Source organism: Pectinophora gossypiella, chromosome 26, assembly GCF_024362695.1.
Source record: "Pectinophora gossypiella chromosome 26, ilPecGoss1.1, whole genome shotgun sequence".
NCBI lineage: Eukaryota > Metazoa > Arthropoda > Insecta > Lepidoptera > Gelechiidae > Pectinophora > Pectinophora gossypiella.
This window is the reverse complement of record NC_065429.1, coordinates 3,766,845-3,786,859: the sequence shown is the minus strand read 5'-3', so window position 1 is coordinate 3,786,859 and position 20,015 is coordinate 3,766,845. Positions and strand designations below refer to the sequence as shown.

Sequence of the window (20,015 nt, the reverse complement as noted above, 5' to 3'; positions counted from 1 at the left end):
TGATTAATTGAACATTTATGATTTAATTTACATAAGTTAATTAAATTATTTTTAATTATCGTGAATATCAAAAAAGGATTATTTTATATATAAATAAAGTTATCCTTAGTATTATTAGCATTTACCTTTTTCATTGTCGTTAATAAAGATGGCTCAAAACACTAGTAGCCAAGCCAAAACCATTAAAAAAACTATTTCGTCGAAATGTCAATGTCACAACTTCACAATAGTTCACAACACTGTAGCAGGAATTTTACCGGCTCTAAACAATACTTTTTCTGTATAATGGCTGGCAAAAACCTTTTGAAATTGGGCGCTCTAGAAGCTAAGAAGACTGCGTTCCTTCTTTGTGACATCCAAGAAACGTTTCGTCCCCATGTGAAGCATTTTGGAGAAGTAGTCAGAGTCGCTAATAAAATGGTATGTATTATCAATGTTATGTAACATAATATCAGTTTTATCTCGTAATCTAGTATTTGATTATATGAAGTATGTTTTGAAAAATTGCCTTGTCGGTTAAGAGGTGTAAATTCTGAAGAAATTCCGTTTTAAAAACTGAACAAAATCTTTTACTTTGCTTAGCTAAATTTCATTTTTTACATAATTTTAGGATGAGAATGGTTTACGTTGTTGATTCAATTCCATCGATAAATTCTCAATTATTCAGTATAACTTGATTTTTATAACTACTAACAAAACATTCATTTTGCTTTTACTAGTTAAGTATAAGATGTCTTATCGAGTCAAATCTATTTCTCCTATAAACACTAAATTGTCAGATAACTAAGATTTTATATCCTACATCCACTATTTAAAAATACTTGAGCCCTTGTTTTAACATTGTGGAAAGGGGATAGCGCTGGGAAGATGAAACAATAAAGAAATCAAAAAGCATTATGGAAACTGTTAATTGTGACTAAGAAACTGCCTAATTATTAATTGTGATTATTATTTTTTAATCTTTATTTGTAACATTCTCCATTCTTGTCTATCAAATACCAATTCCTTCACTTCCTTATAAGACACAACATTCGCCTTCTCTTTAATATGTTTCATGTAAGCTCTTTTTGGTCTTCCCCTTCCTCTCTTTCCTTGTTGATGTTGTTTTATAAATTTCTCATATATATTTAAATGTCCAGTGTGTATTACTCTACTTTCCAACTAGTCAAATCCTAGTTTCCTGAACTTACTGTGGAATTTGTATGAAAAAGCACACTGTGACATCAAAGAAAAACATGGTAAAATGCCAGACTTATTATTAGGTTTTTGTTGCTTAAAATTCATAAATATGTTTATTTTATTCTAATTTTTAATGAGGCTTTGAACCTCATAGGTGCTTTTGTGTACTTATCCCTTAGGCAAAGGGTTGGTCAACCAGATAATATAAACTAAAAACCTTACATGATAGTGGCTCTGGCAACCAGCAATTGACTTCTCCATTGCCAAGGGAAATCACACCCTGAGAGTGAAATTCCCTTCTTCTCACATCTAAATTCCGTTAAATAGAAAAAAGAAAATGTTTTTCTTTAGTTTTGGGTCTGTCATTATTTAGTAATCAGAATTTTGTAATAAATTCAATATTACAGATGGAAGCAGCAAAGTCTTTCCAAATCCCAGTGTACGTCTCGGAGCAGTACCCCAAGGGTCTCGGTCACACCACGAAGGACATCAATGTTGCCAATGCGGCCATGGTCTACGAGAAGACGAAGTTCTCAATGTTCACCCCCGAACTGCAGGATAGGATGAAAAAGGATATTCCTGAGCTTAGTTCTGTAGTCTTATTTGGGATTGAGGTAAAGAATGTTATATTTATTTATTTATTTAACATAGAACACGTTCAGCTGCTTGTCTTCCCGGGCATGTCGTAAAATCCGACAGAGGGATTGTGTCCTCTAAATGACGGGCTAATGTTATGGGCGATAGGCTGATCCCTTATCACCATAAGGTTCATCATAATTCATCTTAGGACTTCGTATCAACAGTGGCTGCAAGTTGTGTTTGAGTACTTGTGGCTCTGCCCACCCCATTAGGGATTACGGGCGTGAGTTTATGTATGTATGTATGTATGTATTTATTTATTTACATGTCATGTGTGCAGCACTCCGGTAGAATGAGAGGAGGCCTGTGCCCAGCATACATACATACATACATAAACTCACGCCTATTTCCCACCGGGGTAAGCAGAGACTATAGAATTCCATTTGCTTCAATCCTGACACACTTCTCTTGCTTCCTCCCAGCAGTGAGACATATATAGGCTGTTTATGATTACGATGATACTCACAAAATCACTACACAGTTTAAAACAAAGTCGCTTTTTCTGTCCCTATATCCCTATGTACGCTTAAATCTTTAAAACTACGCAACCGATTTTGATGCGGATTTTTTTAATAGATAGAGTGATTCAAGAGGATGGTTTATATGTATAATAATATCCATTAAATAGTGGAGGAATACTGTTATTTTTGAGGATTTTAATGTGATGTCGTAAATAATTTCGCGGCGGGTCGCTAGTAATAATTATAAGAACATGTACTCACCGAACAGCAACCACATACCTGAGATAGGTACGTAAATGACTATGAGAATAGTCATTTTCACAAGTCTCTTTCGTTTTAATCTGTACAATTATTACACACAGTACACATTGAACTAATGACGCACTAATACTGTGATTTCCGCATTGTCATCTAGTAAAAACCACAGAATACTCTAGTCTAGACATATTTGAAACTACCCCCAAAGTCCATGTAGTAGTGACTTTTTCTCACATGAGAAGGCAATGGAACTCAGCCATACAGCCTAATCTGCAGTCTCAAGTCCGATATAATTATGTCAATATAACAATAAGCTTTATAATCTATACTTATAATAAATCTGTAGAGAGGTCAATTCTGTACATTAAATATTTTTTCAAAATAACTATCAGGGGGTGATAAGTGGTCGATACTGATGCCAAAAATGCAATCAGTAAAATTTTTGTCTGTCTGTCTGTCTGTCTGTCTGTATGTTCCTTATAGAAACAAAAACTACTGGACGGATTTTAATGAAACTTGGTACAATTATTCTTCACACTCCTGGACAGGTTATAGTATACTTTTCATCACGCTACAATCAATAGGAGCAGAGTAGTGAAGGGAAATCCTTTTGTATGAAAAATCTAAACCGCTCAAGTTAGACGTTTGAAATTTGGCATGCAGGTACCTTAGATACCGTAGAGGTGCACTAAGAAAGGAATTCCCGAAATTCCTACGGGAACGGGAATTAGCGGGAAAATCCTTTTGTATGAAAAATCTAAACCACTCAAGTTAGACGTTTGAAATTTGGCATGCAGGTACCTTAGATACCGTAGAGGTACACTAAGAAAGGAATTCCCGAAATTCCCACGGGAACGGGAATTAGCGGGAAAATCCTTTTGTATGAAAAATCTAAACCACTCAAGTTAGACGTTTGAAATTTGGCATGCAGATACCTTAGATACCGTAGAGGTGCACTAAGAAAGGAATTCCCGAAATTCCCACGAGAACGGGAATTAGCGGGAAAATCCTTTTGTATGAAAAATCTAAACCACTCAAGTTTGAAATTTGTCATGCAGGTACCTTAGATACCGTAGAGGTGTACTAAGAAAGGAATTCCCGAAATTCCCACGGGAACGGCAATTAGCGGGAAAATCCTTTTGTATGAAAAATCTAAACCACTCAAGTTAGACGTTTGAAATTTGGCATGCAGGTACCATAGGTACCGTAGAGGTGCACTAAGAAAGGAATTCCCAAAATTCTCACGGGAACGGGAATTAACGGGAAAATCCTTTTGTATGAAAAATCTAAACCATTCAAGTTAGATGTTTGAAATTTGGCTCGCAGGTACCTTAGATACCGTAGAGGTGCACTAAGAAAGGAATTCCCGAAATTCCCACGGGAACGGGAATTAGCGGGAAAATCCTTTTGTATGAAAAATCTAAACCATTCAAGTTAGACGTTTGAAATTTGTCATGCAGGTACCTTAAATACCGTAGAGGTACACTAAGAAAGGAATTCCCGAAATTCCCACGGGAACGGGAATTAGCGGGAAAATCCTTTTGTATGAAAAATCTAAACCACTCAAGTTAGACGTTTGAAATTTGGCATGCAGGTACCATAGGTACCGTAGAGGTGCACTAAGAAAGGAATTCCCGAAATTCCCACGAGAACGGGAATTAGCGGGAAAATCCTTTTGTATGAAAAATCTAAACCACTCAAGTTAGACGTTTGAAATTTGTCATGCAGGTACCTTAGATGCCGTAGAGGTGTACTAAGAAAGGAATTCCCGAAATTCCCACGGAAACGGGAATTAGCGGGAAAATCCTTTTGTATGAAAAATCTAAACCACTCAAGTTAGACGTTTGAAATTTGGCATGCAGGTACCATAGGTACCGTAGAGGTGCACTAAGAAAGGAATTCCCGAAATTCCCACGGGAACGGGAATTAGCGGGAAAATCCTTTTGTATGAAAAATCTAAACCACTCAAGTTAGACGTTTGAAATTTGGCATGCAGGTACTTTAGTAAACTTAAAGCTTAGTTGCAACAGGATATTACAAAATTCCCACGGGAACGGTAGTTAGCGGGAAAAACATTTGTATGAAAAAATCAAATCTAAATAAAAGGAGAAACTGACTGACTCAGTGACTGACATATCAACGCATAGCCTGAACGGCTAAACGTAGGCATTTGAAATTTGGAAGGGACATAGCTTAGGTACCGTAGAGGTGCACTAAGAAAGGAATTCCCGGAATTCCCACGGGAACGGAAATTTGCGGGAAAATCCTTTTGTATGAAAAATCTAAACCGCTTAAGTTAGACGGTTGAAATTTGGCATGCAGGTACCTTAGTTAACTTAAAGCTTAGTTGCAACAGGATATTGCAAAATTCCCACGGAAACGGGAGTAAGCGGGAAAAAAACATTTGTATGAAAAAATCGAAACCGCGTAAGATAGATGTTTTCAATTCAATTCAATTAAATTATTTATTGCATTCCATGTAGTACAATGGGGTGTTACATAGGCATAGGAACTAAAACATGGACCCTGAAGGGCACAGCAACGTTGAAGGGAAGAGAGGAAGTGTGTATTAAAATTAAAACTCAATGAACAATCAATTTAAAAAAAAAATCAATTCAATCAATTGATTCAATCTAGCATGCATGCATACCTTAGTAAATATAAAGTTTATTTTTGGCTGTATTTTGAAAAATGGGAGTTATTGGGAAAAAAAAATATGAAAAAATCTAAACTGCATAAGTATGCACTCCCACACACACAAAGATCTCTCTCTTATATAACACGCCACGCGGACGAAGTCGCGGGCAAAAGCTAGTAAGCAATATTTCCCAACGAAATAAAGACTATGGAAAAAAAATATAAAAATGAACAAATAGATAACCACCAAAAAGACTCAATTTTATTTGTTATTAACGGCCTACGTGGTCCAGTGGCTGAGCGTTAGGCTCATCATCGGGGGTCCCAGGTTCGAATCCCTGTGGGGACATATCACAAAGTCACTTTGTGAGCCTTGGTTTCATGATCATTACAGACTGATCACCCGATTGTCCGAAAGTAAAATAATCGGTCAATTCGACTTCGTATTATGAATGTATTTTGTATTTTCTCAGGCCCATGTCTGCATAGAACAGACGGTGATAGACCTCCTAAATGAGGACATTGTGGTGCACGTGTTGGCTGATGGCGTCTCTTCAAGGTCGCTGATGGATCGAGGGTTGGCACTGCAGGTTGGTTGCATGTTATACTCACTGGTTGCTTTGCGCGCCCAACTGGACACCCTCAGGCCTCTTGCACAGACATAAACTGCCTATATACGTCCCACTGCTAGGCACAGGCCTCCCCTCAATCAACCGGAGGGGGTATGGAGCATACTCCACCACGCTGCTCCACTGCGGGTTGGTGGAGGTGTTTTTACGGCTAATAGCCGGGACCAACGGCTTAACGTGCCCTCCGAAGCACGGAATCATCTTACTTTTTCGGACAATCAGGTGATTCAAGCCTGAAAAGTCCTTACCAAACAAAGGACAGTCTCACAAAGTGATTTCGACAATGTCCACATCGGGAATGGAACCCGGACCTCCAGATCGTGAGCCTAACGCTCTAACCACTACACCACGGAGGCTGTTGCACAGAATATGGAATAATACTACATATACAACGGCTCTACGCTCCGCACCAGCGGCTGAGCTAGGTTTACCTCACCCCCTACATAGGTTAGTCTTCAATCGTATGGCGTAGCAACATTCTCTGTCTTCAACGAGTGCAAAACGCCATACTACGAGCCATCTTAAATGCCCCTTGGTTTACTAGAAACAACGAAATACACGATTATCTAAAGATTCCAACGGTTGTTGAAGTTATCAAGCACTACCAAAAGAAACACCTAGACCGCTTGGCCAGTCATCCTAATCCTCTTGCTTCTGAGCTTTTAGATCCAACTAATGTTATAAAGCGCTTAAAAAGAAGCCACATTGTGTAATGGAGGTGAGCTACGACGCTGATCGTTCTGATCGACGCTGATCTGAGTCACGCCACCTTTCATACGTCAACACAACTGCTTATAGTCTGTCGACTGACCGTAGTTAAACCAGGAAAAAAAATCGTATGGCGTCACACACTCAGATGCGCGTGTACGATAAATTAATGACGACAACATACATAGATCGAAAGAATTTTACATGGACAGGAGGACTCGCTGGTGTAATGGTTAACACACTCGTCCCGACAGTATTTTTTTTTCGATTTTTTTTCTTTTTTTTCCTGTATTGTTTTATTAACACTTTCTCTTTCTTCCAGCGCATGCAATCATTAGGATGCTTCATAACGACATCAGAGAATATTCTATTCAAGCTACTTAAAGACAAGAATCATGCTGCTTTTAAGTCCATTTCTAAATTGAATAAGGAACCCACGGTCGATACCTTAGGGTACGACGTGAAGGCTAAATTATGAGTAGACTTGTATTGGCGCTGATCCCTGGCCGGGTGAGAGCCCTGTGCTCCCCATTTGTCCGGCCAAGTAGTTAATGCCGTCTGCGGCAGATGTACAATAAGTCGTGTCAAAAACGAAGCTGGTTTTTGCTTTAACCGACTTCGAAAAATGGGGAACGTCGAGGGCTAGTCACCAGGTACAAAATTTAAAACAACAGGCCTTAGGGTGCCCAGTAATTCATAATCAAGTTTTATTAATATTCCATGCACATAATTGTAATATTTTACCCTAAACTGTAAATAGGTATATATATTTTTGTACAATTTCTGTAAATAAAATACTAAAAAAATATACTTACGCATTTTTTTTTACTAGTAATTAATTTTTCCAGCGACTGCAGAATATCGGCGCATTCGTCGGCTCGTCTGAGAACGTGCTTTTCAAGCTACTGAGGGACAAAAATCACCCTGCCTTCAAACAGATTTCTAAGCTTAATGTTGCCCCCACTCCCGATGAGTTTGGAGCCCAAACCCTTAATAGCAAAATTAATTAAAATTATTATTATAAATCCCCAAAACACTAGAGACCTGTGCCTAGCAGTAGGACGTATACAGGGTGTTAGTGACATCGTAACGAATACTGAGGGGATGATTCCTTCAGACCATGATTTTGAGTTGATATCAAGTGGAATTTTCCATCGCAAAAGCATGGAACTGAAATTAATTAAAACTCACAACTCAGCTTCATGGTCTGAATCATCCCTCCAAGTTTTCGTTACGATGTCACTTACACCCGGTATAAAATAAAGAATTTATTATTGTATTAAGTATGTACTTTATGTAGATATTGATGTAAATAATAATATTTTAAAGAAACTTATATAATTATTAATTTTATTATTACAGTACAGTTAACAAAACCATGGAATTTTTCATTTTAGGAGCGACCACTTCAGTTGTTCCTTCGCTGATTGTAGAACCTGAAATGATGATAAAATTGTCTCCTTTAGGATGAGTTGTTTTTTTTTGCCATTTTATTGTAAACTGTCTAATAATAGGTATAATGATAAAAATACAATTCAATAGTAATCGGGTAATTTTTAACTGCACTTAATAATTAATAACTCTGAGGAGACGGGTGCAGGAGATCCTTAGATCTCCTTCTCAATGATAGAACAACTCCACTTGGACGAATAGTTTATTTAGAAGCCGGTGAAACGGTCACAGTGACACACACAACATACCATATATATCTACTTATCTCTGTGTTAACGAAATCTTATCGAGTTTGGATAAAACGAATTTGGTAATATTGATATGATAACGATTTCACGTTTAGTTCCATGACAGCGGTAAGGGTGACCACACGCAGGTTTCGATAGGGTCCGTTCACCGGTGATATTAAAAAAAAAAACTATCTTCTATCGTGTGGGTTGTGAGGTGGAGTACCAACCCCATCAACCCTGGTGTCAGGGTTACTATATTGAGCCGCCAAAGGCCCCTAATATGGCTCACGTAACGACTACTTATTTATATCAGTAAGCAGTAACCGGGACCAACGGGGTAACGCGCCTTTCGAAGCACGGATCATCTTACCTTCGGACAATCTGGTGATGTCCTAACCAAACTAGGGACCACAAAGTAATTTTTGTGATATGTCCCCACCGGGAATCGAACCTGGGACCTCCAGATCGTGAGCCCAACGCTCGACCACTGGACAACAGAGGTCGTTAGAAAAACTATGATTTAAGTATACTTATACTTTTTTGTATGGGTCTCTTAATAACTGAACACTTAAATAAATGCCTATTGACTACAGCCACACCCTGGATATGTAAAAATCTCCGTGTGCCTCCGAACGCGTAAGTGCGAGTGAGACAGCATAGAATAAAAAATAATACTACGTATATAAAACTCTCCGCCCCGTATCATTTGTGTACTTTCCTAGGTCAAAGATAAATTATGAAATTCTGATTACTAAATAAAGACAGATCTAAAGGTGACAAAAATGTGTTCTTTTTCTCTATTTAACATATTTATGAATTTTAATAAAGAAAAATGTAATAATAAGTGCGACTTTTTGTCGCGTTTCCCTATGACGTCGCAGGTTTCCTTTTCATACAGATTCCATAGTAATTTCGGGTTTTGACATTTAGTAAAACGTAACTAGTTGGATACTACCCTATTTCCTGATATTTGGTGACAAATTTTCGTCATTTTCTCTGTGTAGTCAGTATCCCGATCCGTTATGGCGGCAATGGTGCTAATTCTTAAAAACACCATCTAATTTTATTTTAAGTTATACCTGTCATTTTCTTATCCGCCGAAAAGGAAAGGGACGGGCAGGCAATCGACAAGCATAAAATTGATGGAACACACGTCAATTTTAAGCACTAATCTAAAACAGCCGTCTAAAAATTTTACATTGGACAATAAACCGACAGAATTATGTTGACGGCACACGTCAAACGGTTTGCATACCAACGAGATACCTTTTTGATTCACCCGGGTTATTCATTCATTTACTTATTCTTCGTAAAATTAAGAGCTGCCAATCATGCGTCCTTTTCCTTTTCGGCGGATAAGAAAATGACAGGTATAACTTAAAGTAAAAAAATTAGGAGGTGTCTGTAGGAATCGGGGCCAATAAGGGACACTTTAATCTTAAATGACCATAAGCCGCTAACGAGAAGAGGAGCGCGCGCGCGGACTGTCTCGCTTGCGGTAAAGAGGCACACAATTAAATTCTTCAAAATGTATGAGTAATTGTGTCTGCTCACATTTTCCTTTACCAAAATGAAAAAGTTACTAAAAAAAAATACTCCTTACAAGCTTTTACTATTCCATGCTCAAGAAGCACCAAAATACCAGATAAAAAATCGAAAGGGGTTGCCAATTAATGAGAAAATAAATGAAAAAAATAAAATAAAAAGGTTAGTTTAACAAAATTTAATATAACAACTAAAATTTGGTTGGGTTACAATAATACTAAATTATTATTATTTGTTCGTTATTACTCTGCCAAGCAGCACTGTCTAGTAATTGCTATTCATTATGTTGTATAGAATCTGAAATAGCATAAAATTGTTTTTGAATATCGTCGCCTTATAGTGAAAACCACGTATGCGCCATTTTGAAAAATTACATTCCTACGTGATTTTCTTCAATAAAAACCTCGATTTTTTTTTTTGCAAGATTTTTTTGACTAAAACGCACCTTCTGGGTAAGCTTGCTATACACACAAGAGCAAAAAAAAAAGAAAAAAATCAGTCCGTCTGAAACTAGCGTATATATTTCGAGGTTTTGTTAACAAAAACACATACAAGTGTTATTTTTCAATGCGATAACGAGGTTTTCTATAAGGCGACCACTAATTTGTGCATTTACAAAAGTATAATAGGACATGCGGGTTCAAAAAATGTTTTAAATAAAGCCGTTAAAAATATGTTAGGACTGCGTACAAAAATAATAAGAAAAAATGTATTTATATATAAATAATTATGTATCATACGACGCCATACCAAAGCAAAGCAAAATATAAATACGTATAGGTATAATAATATTATTATATTTAAAAAAAACATATTATTTAAGTTGTTTTAGTAAATAAGTAGAAAAAAATACCTAAGTAAAAAAACAAAGAAAAATGTTTTTTTTTTTTTGTAGTTAGTGGTAGTTTTTTTTTACTTATGATGATGGAGTAGAAAATAAAAATAAAAAGTGGTAAAGCTACAAAAAATATATTAGAAACATAGCACTATGCTTGTTATGTTAGATTATTTTATATAAATAAATATTATAGATTATTATATATTTAATTTTACCTTTAAATTTGTGTCATTTGATTCTTGCTTTTTCTGCTGCATTTTTTTTTAATTAGATGAGCTTTTACGTCTGTTTTTTTTACTTATACATTTTTCATAGCCACTTTATTTTAGTGGCATTAAAAAGCTCTGTATATTTTAATTAGACTTTCAATTCAATGCTTAGTTCGAGGCTAAAGACTGGGTAAAAGATAAATTATAAAATGCTGATCTAAAAATAGAAGACAGTCGAAGATGATCAAAAATCAATCTCATTTTTCTTTTTGACAGATTAACGAATTTAAATTTCGAATACACATACACAACAAAAAACATTACATAACAAAAGAGTACGACATTTGAGCACGTTTATTGATGGCGTGTGAAATTTTGTATAAAAGAAAAAAAATCGTAAAGATCCTCACTTTTGATTAAGTTGTTCTCTTGTGTATGTTAATTAGGTATATAAAATATTGATGGGATCATGGCGCAATAAAAATAATAGTACGCATAATAAAGTTTATTAAAAAAGTATACTGTTTGGCCGTAACAAACTTTCCTTTTTATAAAATAATAAATTATTTTTAAAAAGAAAAAAACATACATCATATAACGTAAAAATAAAATATAACATAGCGTACGATAACAGTTTTATGTTATATACAAAGATTTTATTTACACAGTAGAGAGAAAAAAAAGGATGAATTAAAACAAAAAAAAAGACGTACTATAAACACTCACAAATGAAATGATTAAATATTTATTATGGTCACACAAACACACTGTGGGGTGAAATGGGTGGGTAGTTGGGTTAGGTTAGGCGCTACTGTTTTAATACAAACAGTCATTTTTGGAAAACTATTATTTAGTGCAGAATATTAATTATAAATATAATAGGTAATATTCTTGATTAGTAATATGTGATTGTCATATTTCACCGTGTGACGTAAATTGAAGCTATAAGTAGAAAATGTTCGCGTTCACACGTATACAATAAAAAAAATATTGAAATAGTAATAATTTAATGATAATTCGATTTTGTTGTCGTTTTTGTTGACGCACGAATCAGAAATAAAAAATAAAAAAACAAAATAAAAATACCCGGAAAAAAACCAGTTTTACTATTGCTGTTTCTGGAAGATATTAAGTGAATTATGTATTTGAATAAAGCCGTCCTTTTCTTTATAACGGTGCTTTAAAGAGATATAGTTAGCTTGAGGACTATCATATTGAAATAAAAGGTTTGTGTTTGTTAGAAACAATTCAATTACATCATAGAACAAAGAAGGGTTTAGGCGCATAATGACAAAAACGGAAAATGACAGATTCGCAAAATGTCAGATGGCTCAAAATGCCAGATTCGCAAAAAGACAGTTTCTCAAAATGACAGATTCGCAAAATGTCAGATTCAAAAACTGATATGAATTCAGTCTCAAGGGGGACTCATTACAATAAAAGAATACTACGTATGGAACGGTAAGTCTCCGCTCCGCACCAACGTATCGGGTGCCGATCTCACCCCCTCTGGGTCTTACTTTAGTCATAAATGGCCGTAATCTGTTAAAGAGTAAGTGGGAGAGCGCTTCACTGTGTCTCGCTCACACTTATGCGTAAGAATGAGATTTTTGTATGGGTTATTTTTTGACGTGACTTATTGTATATTTGCCGCAGACGGCATTAACTACTTGGCCGGGCAAATGGGGAGCGCTGAAGACTCTCACCCGGTACAACATTCAAGACAACAGGCTTGAGGGTGTCCAGTTGGGCGCGAACCTTGGCTCAAGGCGTTGTCTGAGACGAAAAATATTTGAAAGAATTAATCGCTGATTGTGGGAAATCGTCGACCACGCCGGCGGGGTCGGTATCGGGGTCCGTTTTATATGGAGTATTCGCGGTGTGGTTTTATGTAAAAAAGCTATAATAGTAACGATGACGCATGCTATGATTGGAATAGGTCAACGAACTCTACACAAAACTGTTGCGGGTACATAGTACTGTTACCTCACCCACTGGTGGAGGCGCCTGGGTTAAAAACATTACGTTTTAATATCGTCCCATGAGAATGAAAACCAAGTAGGCGCCTTTTTCAAAAATCATATTACAAGCTAGATGCAATAGGGTAATTTCCAACAAGTCAAATCAGTTACTTTTTACTAAACGTGAAAACACGAAATTACTATGGATATCATTACCCTGGTATCAGGGTTTCTACTGAGCCACCAAAGGCACCTGACATGGCTCATGTAACAACTATTGATTGATGAGGTTGAGGTTGGGTTGATGAGGTTGGTACCTCCACCACCTCACAACCCACACGATAGAAGAAGACTATGGATATTGTATGAAAAAGCAACCTGCGAAATATCATAGAAAAACGTGACAAAATGGCGCACTTATTTCATTTTTCATTATTAAAATTCTAAAGAAGGAAAATAGAAAAAAGAAAATTTTGTGTTTTTTTTTTTTAATTCGGATTTTGTGTTTTTCAAAAAGGCAGATACTTGGTTTTTACTATAAGGCAAGGTAACGACATTTAAATCTAGTGAATACTAGTTTAAAAAATGTTAAGCAAAGTTCGCACTTTGCTTAAATTTTTTTCCATCTGGGTTGATTTTCGGAATAAAATCTATCCTATGTCCTTTCCAAAGGTCTAGTTTATCTCTGTACCTTCATCAAAATCAGTTCAGTGGTTTAGTCGTCAAAACGTAACAGACAGACAGTTACTTTTTGGTAGTGGTATTTATAGTATTGGTAGGGATTTCAGTGCATCTTTAATGACCCCTACGCTGTGACGTTCTGACCTAAAAGAGTGCTTAAGGGAAACTTACAATTAGATCTAAGAAATCTAGCCAACAAGATCCCACTGCTGGGCAAAGGCCTCCCCTTCCTCTTTCCATTTGTCGCGGTCCTGTACTTCGGCCAGTCCTGACGACAAGGGTCGACGATATATTAATACTTAATGTTTCAGATGGATGTCGCCGGCTTCGACTTAATGAAAAAAAAAATACTTACAAGTCTACACGTTCACAAGCTACAAGTTACTCACAAGTACGTGTAAATTACGTTTATCAAAAACGTAGAAGGATTTTAAAATATACTTGTAAAATAAATATTGACACTTGTAACATGTAATTTACATGTGTAGTTTTGACACTTTCTTGTAATAATAAATTTTTTTACAAGTAAATTTCTTGTAATACAGGGCTTGTAAGTTTTGGTAAACAAGGTATGGAGTCTCTAAAAGCCCCATTGAAGCAAGTCATTTTAATTCCGACATTTAATTTTGTTGACATTGCGCACTTTTATATGCGCAAATATGCTGTAGAACTAGTGAGATTTCCTCACTAGTTCAACGCTCGGCCAAAAAAAAATCTCACTAGTTCGACCGTCGGACAAATGAGAAAAAAAATGGGAAAAATATTCTCACTATTTCGAAATCGAACAAATGAGAACAATATTCTCACTAGTTCGACAGTATTTATTTATAGTAGTTTAGGTTCAAGATAAATAGCTTTTCAGCTTGTAGGCTAGATTGTAATATTATGAAGCTTATAAGTATTTGAATGCTTTATTTCAATAATAATAATAAAAAAACTAGTTCGACAGTCGGACAAATGAGAATATATTCTCACTAGTTCGCCAATCGGACTAGTGAGAATAAACAACTTCACATTTTTATAGCTTCACCCGTACACCCATTTCACCCCTCGCTAACTACAAGCAAGCTACCAGAACAGTCGATCAATGTGCGTCATTACCTGGGCTACTGTCTGCTCCCCCAGGGGCACGTCCTCTGTTCGCAGCGCTGCCCGACCCACTATAGACGTGGGATCCGAATCCAAGATTACCCTGGAATTATAATACACACATAAACTCACGCCCGTAATCCCTAACGGGGTGGGCAGAGCCATAAGTAATCAAAGACAACTTGCAGCCACTGTTGATATGTCGTAAGCTGGATATGATGAACCTGACGATGATAAGGGATCAGCCTCGCCCATTAGTCCATCATGTTAGTGGACACGATCCCTCTGTCGGTTTTTACGACATGCCCGGGAAGACAAGCAGCTGAACGTGTTCTATGTTTTTTTTACTCCCAGAACATCGTAAAATCAATTGAATGATATTACAATCATCATTTATCCACTGCGGGTTGGTTGAGGTGTTTAGTCTAATACCCCGGGACCAACGGCTTAAGGGTGTTGGATCCCTAGCTAGGCGACAATAGATAGCGTAAGTGCAGCCATGCCATTCAGTGATCGAAATTATTATCTTTGTCACAGATAAACTAAGCTAAATGAACTCTACTTTTTTGCCACTGCTTGAAGGTCTAGAGAACCTACAAACGATAAAAAATATTATAAACCCTTTCTATTTTCTTCAGGGTTACTCTGGTCTGAAGGTATTGTCAACATCCTGCTTAAATGTAATTTTTATTACTTATTATTAGAAACTACATTATAATTAAAACTAAAATACATTATTAAAAAAAAGTTTTGTGAAGGTTTATTTAAAAAAAAAAAGAGGACGTAACTTTAGATCTAGAGTAAACCTGAAGAAAATTCCAAAATTCCGTTTGCCTTTCCCTTGACCATATACAGTGTTAGTGACATCGTAACTAAAATTTTGAGGGTCGATACAGACCAGGATTCTGAATTGATATCAAGAGGAATTTTCAGTCGACAAAGTATGGAACTGAAAAAAAACAACTATAATTATTTTGAAATACCACTTGATATCAACTCCGAATAATGGTCTGAATCTTCCCTCTCGGTATTCGTTACGGTGTCACTAACATCGTCGGGTGTGTAATCTCACCCTCCGTCGCAGATCTCGTCGAAGGCCAGCATGACAGCGTCCAAGTTGTCCAGCAACACACGTCGCTCCACGTTCCTCCGCAGCAGGATGCTGACTGACTCGTACAGGGCTTGCAGCACCGACTGGAGTATCAGCTGGAATGAGACAACCATGGGGTTAAGGGGTTGACTCACTATCGAGCGACTACAGCATGGGTTGTACCGGCCTCTGTGGTCCAGTGGTTGAGCGTTGGATCCCGGGTTCGTATCCGGGATATAACACAAAAATCACTTAACAATATTTAAATACACTAACTTATATTTTAATATACAACTATACAATATTAAACATATAACTATTATAAGCTAATTTAATTATGACTTAAATTAGCTTATAATGTAAGTAATAAAACAAATAGAAAAAAAAAACCAGATAAGCAATAGGCATAAGTAATAACTTTATCTTAACCAGACTCCCGAAGTGTCGTGACACTTAATATTGGCCAATAACCCGACAGAATTAAGCTGATAGCACACGTCAAAGGGATTGCATATGAGCGAGATGCCTATTTTATTAGCCCGGGTTGTTCTTTCATTGTAAAATGAACAGTTGTCAGTCATCTGTCCCTTTCCTTTTCGGCGAATAAGAAAACGAAGGCTAAAAATTAAATAAAAATAGCAGATGTCTGCAGGAATCAGGGCCATAAATATGTTGATTTGGAAAGTAAACTATTTTTATTTTATTTATTTTTTATTTTACAGTACCTACCTCATTTTCATGTGAGCTGCCCATAACATAGAAAAATAGATCCACGTTGCTCTTGTATACGCATGTTAGACCTTCCAGCATTATGATCTCTGCATTTGCTCTGAAAAATACATATTAATTCATATTTAAAAAAATCAAACTAAGACTAGGCATCCACACAAGCTTCGTCAAAGAACAAACCTTATCAAGAAGCTTAGTCAACATTACTCAAAAAGTCCATCCCAGATCATTTCCAGCTCAAACGTACCCATCACACTGGCAGCAATGCGCTGAACCAAAAATGACCGAGAGCGTGGACCTGTCAAATCTTCAGGTTAACCCTTTCACGGGCAGAGACCGTGGGACATTCATGGTTCATAATAGATAGTATGACACCTTGGAATTGGAACGTCATTAGATGTTCTGTCCTTGAAAGTGTTAAGTAAGCAGACCCCGTGAAAAACGGGATAATGTCCGTACTTTAAAAAGGACATAATTACACTCGAAAAGGTTCAGAGACGAGCAACTAAGATGGTCAGTTCACTGCGCGACAAAACTTACGAAGAAAGACTCTCACTTCTAAACCTTACTTCACTTGAGCAACGCAGAAAGCGAGGCGATCTTATAGAGACATATAAAATATTACATGACCATTACGATGTGCAACAATTAAAGGATATCTTTAAACTCAGCAAAAATGTGAATCTGAGAGGACATTCATTAAAGCTGTACAAGCCTTTGTGTGCTAGTAACCAAAAAAATTTAATTTCCTGCCAAATCGCGTTGTGGACTCTTGGAATAAGCTCCCAGAATCAATAGTTAGTGCACCATCAGTGAACTCCTTTAAACACAGACTAGACATTTACCACATGAACATTGATAATAGAAAATAACAATCTTAAAAACAAGTGCAGTGAAGTACACGCATCAGCTCTGAGCTGCTAGTGTACATAAACAAATATAATAATAATAATATTTTTTTTTTTTATATATTCTGCTAACATGCGATCGGTCCCTCGACCATAAGCAGTTCCGTTATATTGCCAGTGGGATGTTAGGCATGCCTTTCCAGTGTCAGGTTGCCTTCATTTTGTTTCTCACTGCTGAAGTTTGTCCCAGATATGTTGCCTTTTTAGGCGTCTCAGCGGCAGTGGTTCACTTAAGGCCGATGCAAGCCTGTTTTCATGGTGGACAATCCTTTTTCTATAAGGCTCGATAATATGCTCTGCTTCCTCTTTAACAGTGGGCATTTGTAAATAGTAGTGAATTTCGTTCATTTTTGTATACCATGGTGCATTTGTTATGGTTTTGAAAGTGTTATTTTGGAATCTCTGGAGTTGGAATAATAGTAATAATGTTAGGAAGATGATGATGTAGCCTGGAAAGTCCCTTATTGCAGTGTACCTCCCGTGTAGTGACTGCAAGTTGTGATCTCCCAGTTGGGGATTACGTGCGTGACTTTAAGTAGGTATGTATGTGAGTAAATGATATACCTGTGTGTCTTATTGAAGAGATTCTTCTCGAAAGCCTTCTGTTCCTTGGTGGTGGGCAGGACGTTCTTGTCGTAGTACTTGGCCAGGATACGGTTACCATCGTTGTCCAGGATACACATGCCCTTCACGATGTACAGAGTCGGTTCCTGGAATTACCAAAATATGACAGATTGTAAGGGCTTTTTTTAATATTTTATTTTTATTTTATTCTATTCTTATTTTATTTTATAAAATTCTTTATAAAATAAGCACAATAGGCGGTCTTATTGCAAAACAGGAATTTCTGCCACGCAACTTAATTTTTGTATTCGACATTTTTATAATACAAATACAAGTGAAAGGGTTAGGTAGTGCCATTTGGGTTCAATAACCCTGAATGTTGTGGTTAATGTGGATATAATAAAATAATAAAAAATGATTATTTCCGTAACTCACACAGTAATCTATAGGCTAGGGCTAGGACCTACCTAGTAGGTATGCAAGATACCTGTGTCAGATGGCCTTGCTTTTCTATGTCTATTAACTATATAAAGTGCGGGCGTCTATTTACAATATAACAAGAAAGGCCTTTAATCCATAATTACAGATGAAATAAGGAAGTTATAATGTAAATATGTGTGTATGTATGTATGTTGTGAATGTGTGTGTTTTTTTTATTAAGTGACGTACTTGAGTAGATCTTCAGTATCAGAGTAATTTAGGGTTTTCAGGAATAAAGTTTTTTCTTACACTCGTGTCTGGTTAAAAACCACGTGATACATATGACCATGAGAACTGAGAATATTTTTTTTTACCTGGATTGAACCTTGCTTGTCTATTGTGATTTTTTCAAAAAATTACTTACTATATTTTGTATGCTCAATATCTTTAAAGAGGACATACCTAAATAACTATGGAATTTTCGACCAATTAGATTTTATTCCTGCCCTATTGTGTATTTTCTTCAAATGTGACACTGGCAGAATTGTGATCACACAAAGGCCATTCACCAAGAATTGAATTGAATACTATATTATCACTATAAGCTAACGCCATGATTCAAACTTTAAACACAGACACACACAGTGAGCTTATAACCTAGTAAGACAGACTAGATCGTTTTTATAATATATTAATATAAAGAAAACTTTCTAAAAGAATAGAAGAATTAGGCTAGTCAAAAGGAGGGCTTTGGCGAACACACCGCAGCTTAATCTAGGATGTATTAAAGAAAATCCAGTTCAAGAATACCTACTGTAAACTGATGAGTGGAGGAAGCAGAATTCCGTGATCTCTGCTTACATCAACGGGAAATAGGTGTGAAATTACGCATGTATGTATATATGTAACTTCCTATTTAGCGTAGAAAACGACAATTCCATTACAAATTCTAGTAAAATTACGGCAAAATCCTACGAAACATGACATAATTTTAACGGCCAATTATCACAGATGTGAACAGATTTTTTGAAAATAACAACTGGACTTACAAATAGTGATTCTTCCATCGTAGTATGGACCATTTTATGTTAAAATAACAAGGTATTTTACGATTTTTTTCAGCAAAACATGCACAAAAACGACGTGTACTATTTACGTGTTATGTCAATGTCAAATAACCCACCCACAGGTAATAAAATGAATACTGAGTCACATTATTTTCGTTAATAATAAATTTAGACGCAAAGCAATTGCGGTGTATTCTATTTTACTCTAAAATTTAGCTAGTGCTAGTTAAACGTAAAAAAAGCGAACATTCAGTGTGTTTTTTTCTTCAAGCAAATAGCGCTATCTATTCAAATAGAGAAAAAGAGATAAAACTATAAACTCTGAATATGCTTAACTCCGTCTAACATTCATAAAATGTTGGTAATTGTGCATTCGAACGGTAAGTAAACAATAATGCGAAAAGCAAAATCTTGAGATTTAAGCTTTGCTATAACTATTTTATTAGGCGTATATAAATAAGTACTAAAAATAATAATTAAGATTGCGTTTTATAATAATACCTGGCCACAACTGAAAAATAATTTCCAATGGCCTTTAATTACTATTAAAAAACAATAATTTAATTTTCATTTTTTTACAAAAGGCTATATTTATAAATTTTTCAAGCAGTTTCAGCTAGCATTTAAAAAAAATGTTACATTCATACCTACCAAAAAGTTTTCTAATTTATTTTGATTTCACACATTGCTAAGAATACCTACGTACAGCGATAGACGATCT

At 36.1% G+C, this 20,015-nt stretch overlaps 3 protein-coding genes across 6 annotated transcripts in view; 2 read left to right on the top strand and 1 right to left on the bottom strand.

The window, feature by feature from the left end:
* LOC126378516 (LHFPL tetraspan subfamily member 2 protein) overlaps positions 1–20,015 on the top strand; it is a 492,824-nt gene that overhangs the window by 313,598 nt on the left and 159,211 nt on the right. The gene's annotated exons all lie outside the window — the stretch shown is intronic.
* On the top strand, positions 221–7,890 carry LOC126378524 (isochorismatase domain-containing protein 1-like). 2 transcript variants are annotated; one of them, XM_050026944.1, is made up of 4 exons: positions 221–420; positions 1,587–1,793; positions 5,648–5,764; positions 7,360–7,890. In XM_050026944.1, the coding sequence occupies exons 1-4, from the start codon at positions 286–288 to the stop codon at positions 7,519–7,521; spliced, it is 621 nt and encodes a 206-aa protein (XP_049882901.1). In that variant the 5' UTR covers positions 221–285; the 3' UTR covers positions 7,522–7,890. The 2 variants fall into 2 exon arrangements, with proteins under 2 accessions (XP_049882901.1, XP_049882902.1); XM_050026945.1 differs by lacking the exon at positions 7,360–7,890 and adding an exon at positions 6,834–7,321.
* LOC126378530 (coatomer subunit zeta-1) lies at positions 7,841–19,428 on the bottom strand. Of its 2 annotated transcripts, none has more exons than XM_050026953.1 (6): positions 19,277–19,428; positions 17,808–17,953; positions 16,336–16,435; positions 15,589–15,722; positions 14,529–14,619; positions 7,841–7,947 (listed from the first exon to the last, which is right to left on the bottom strand). In XM_050026953.1, the coding sequence occupies exons 1-6, from the start codon at positions 19,307–19,309 to the stop codon at positions 7,900–7,902; spliced, it is 552 nt and encodes a 183-aa protein (XP_049882910.1). In that variant the 5' UTR covers positions 19,310–19,428; the 3' UTR covers positions 7,841–7,899. The 2 variants fall into 2 exon arrangements, with proteins under 2 accessions (XP_049882910.1, XP_049882911.1); XM_050026954.1 differs by lacking the exon at positions 7,841–7,947 and adding an exon at positions 9,894–10,035.

Coding starts and splice junctions, on each gene's coding strand:
- LOC126378524 (XM_050026944.1), top strand. CDS start 286: ATGGCTGGCAAAAACCTTTTGAAATTGGGCGCTCTAGAAGCTAAGAAG. Junction 421..1,586: donor TCAGAGTCGCTAATAAAATG/GTATGTATTATC, acceptor TCAATATTACAG/ATGGAAGCAGCAAAGTCTTT. Junction 5,765..7,359: donor ATCGAGGGTTGGCACTGCAG/GTTGGTTGCATG, acceptor TAATTTTTCCAG/CGACTGCAGAATATCGGCGC.
- LOC126378530 (XM_050026953.1), bottom strand. CDS start 19,309: ATGGTCCATACTACGATGGAAGAATCACTATTT. Junction 14,620..15,588: donor GACGAGATCTGCGACGGAGG/GTGAGATTACAC, acceptor TTATAATTCCAG/GGTAATCTTGGATTCGGATC. Junction 7,948..14,528: donor GGGAGCAGACAGTAGCCCAG/GTAATGACGCAC, acceptor TCATCATTTCAG/GTTCTACAATCAGCGAAGGA.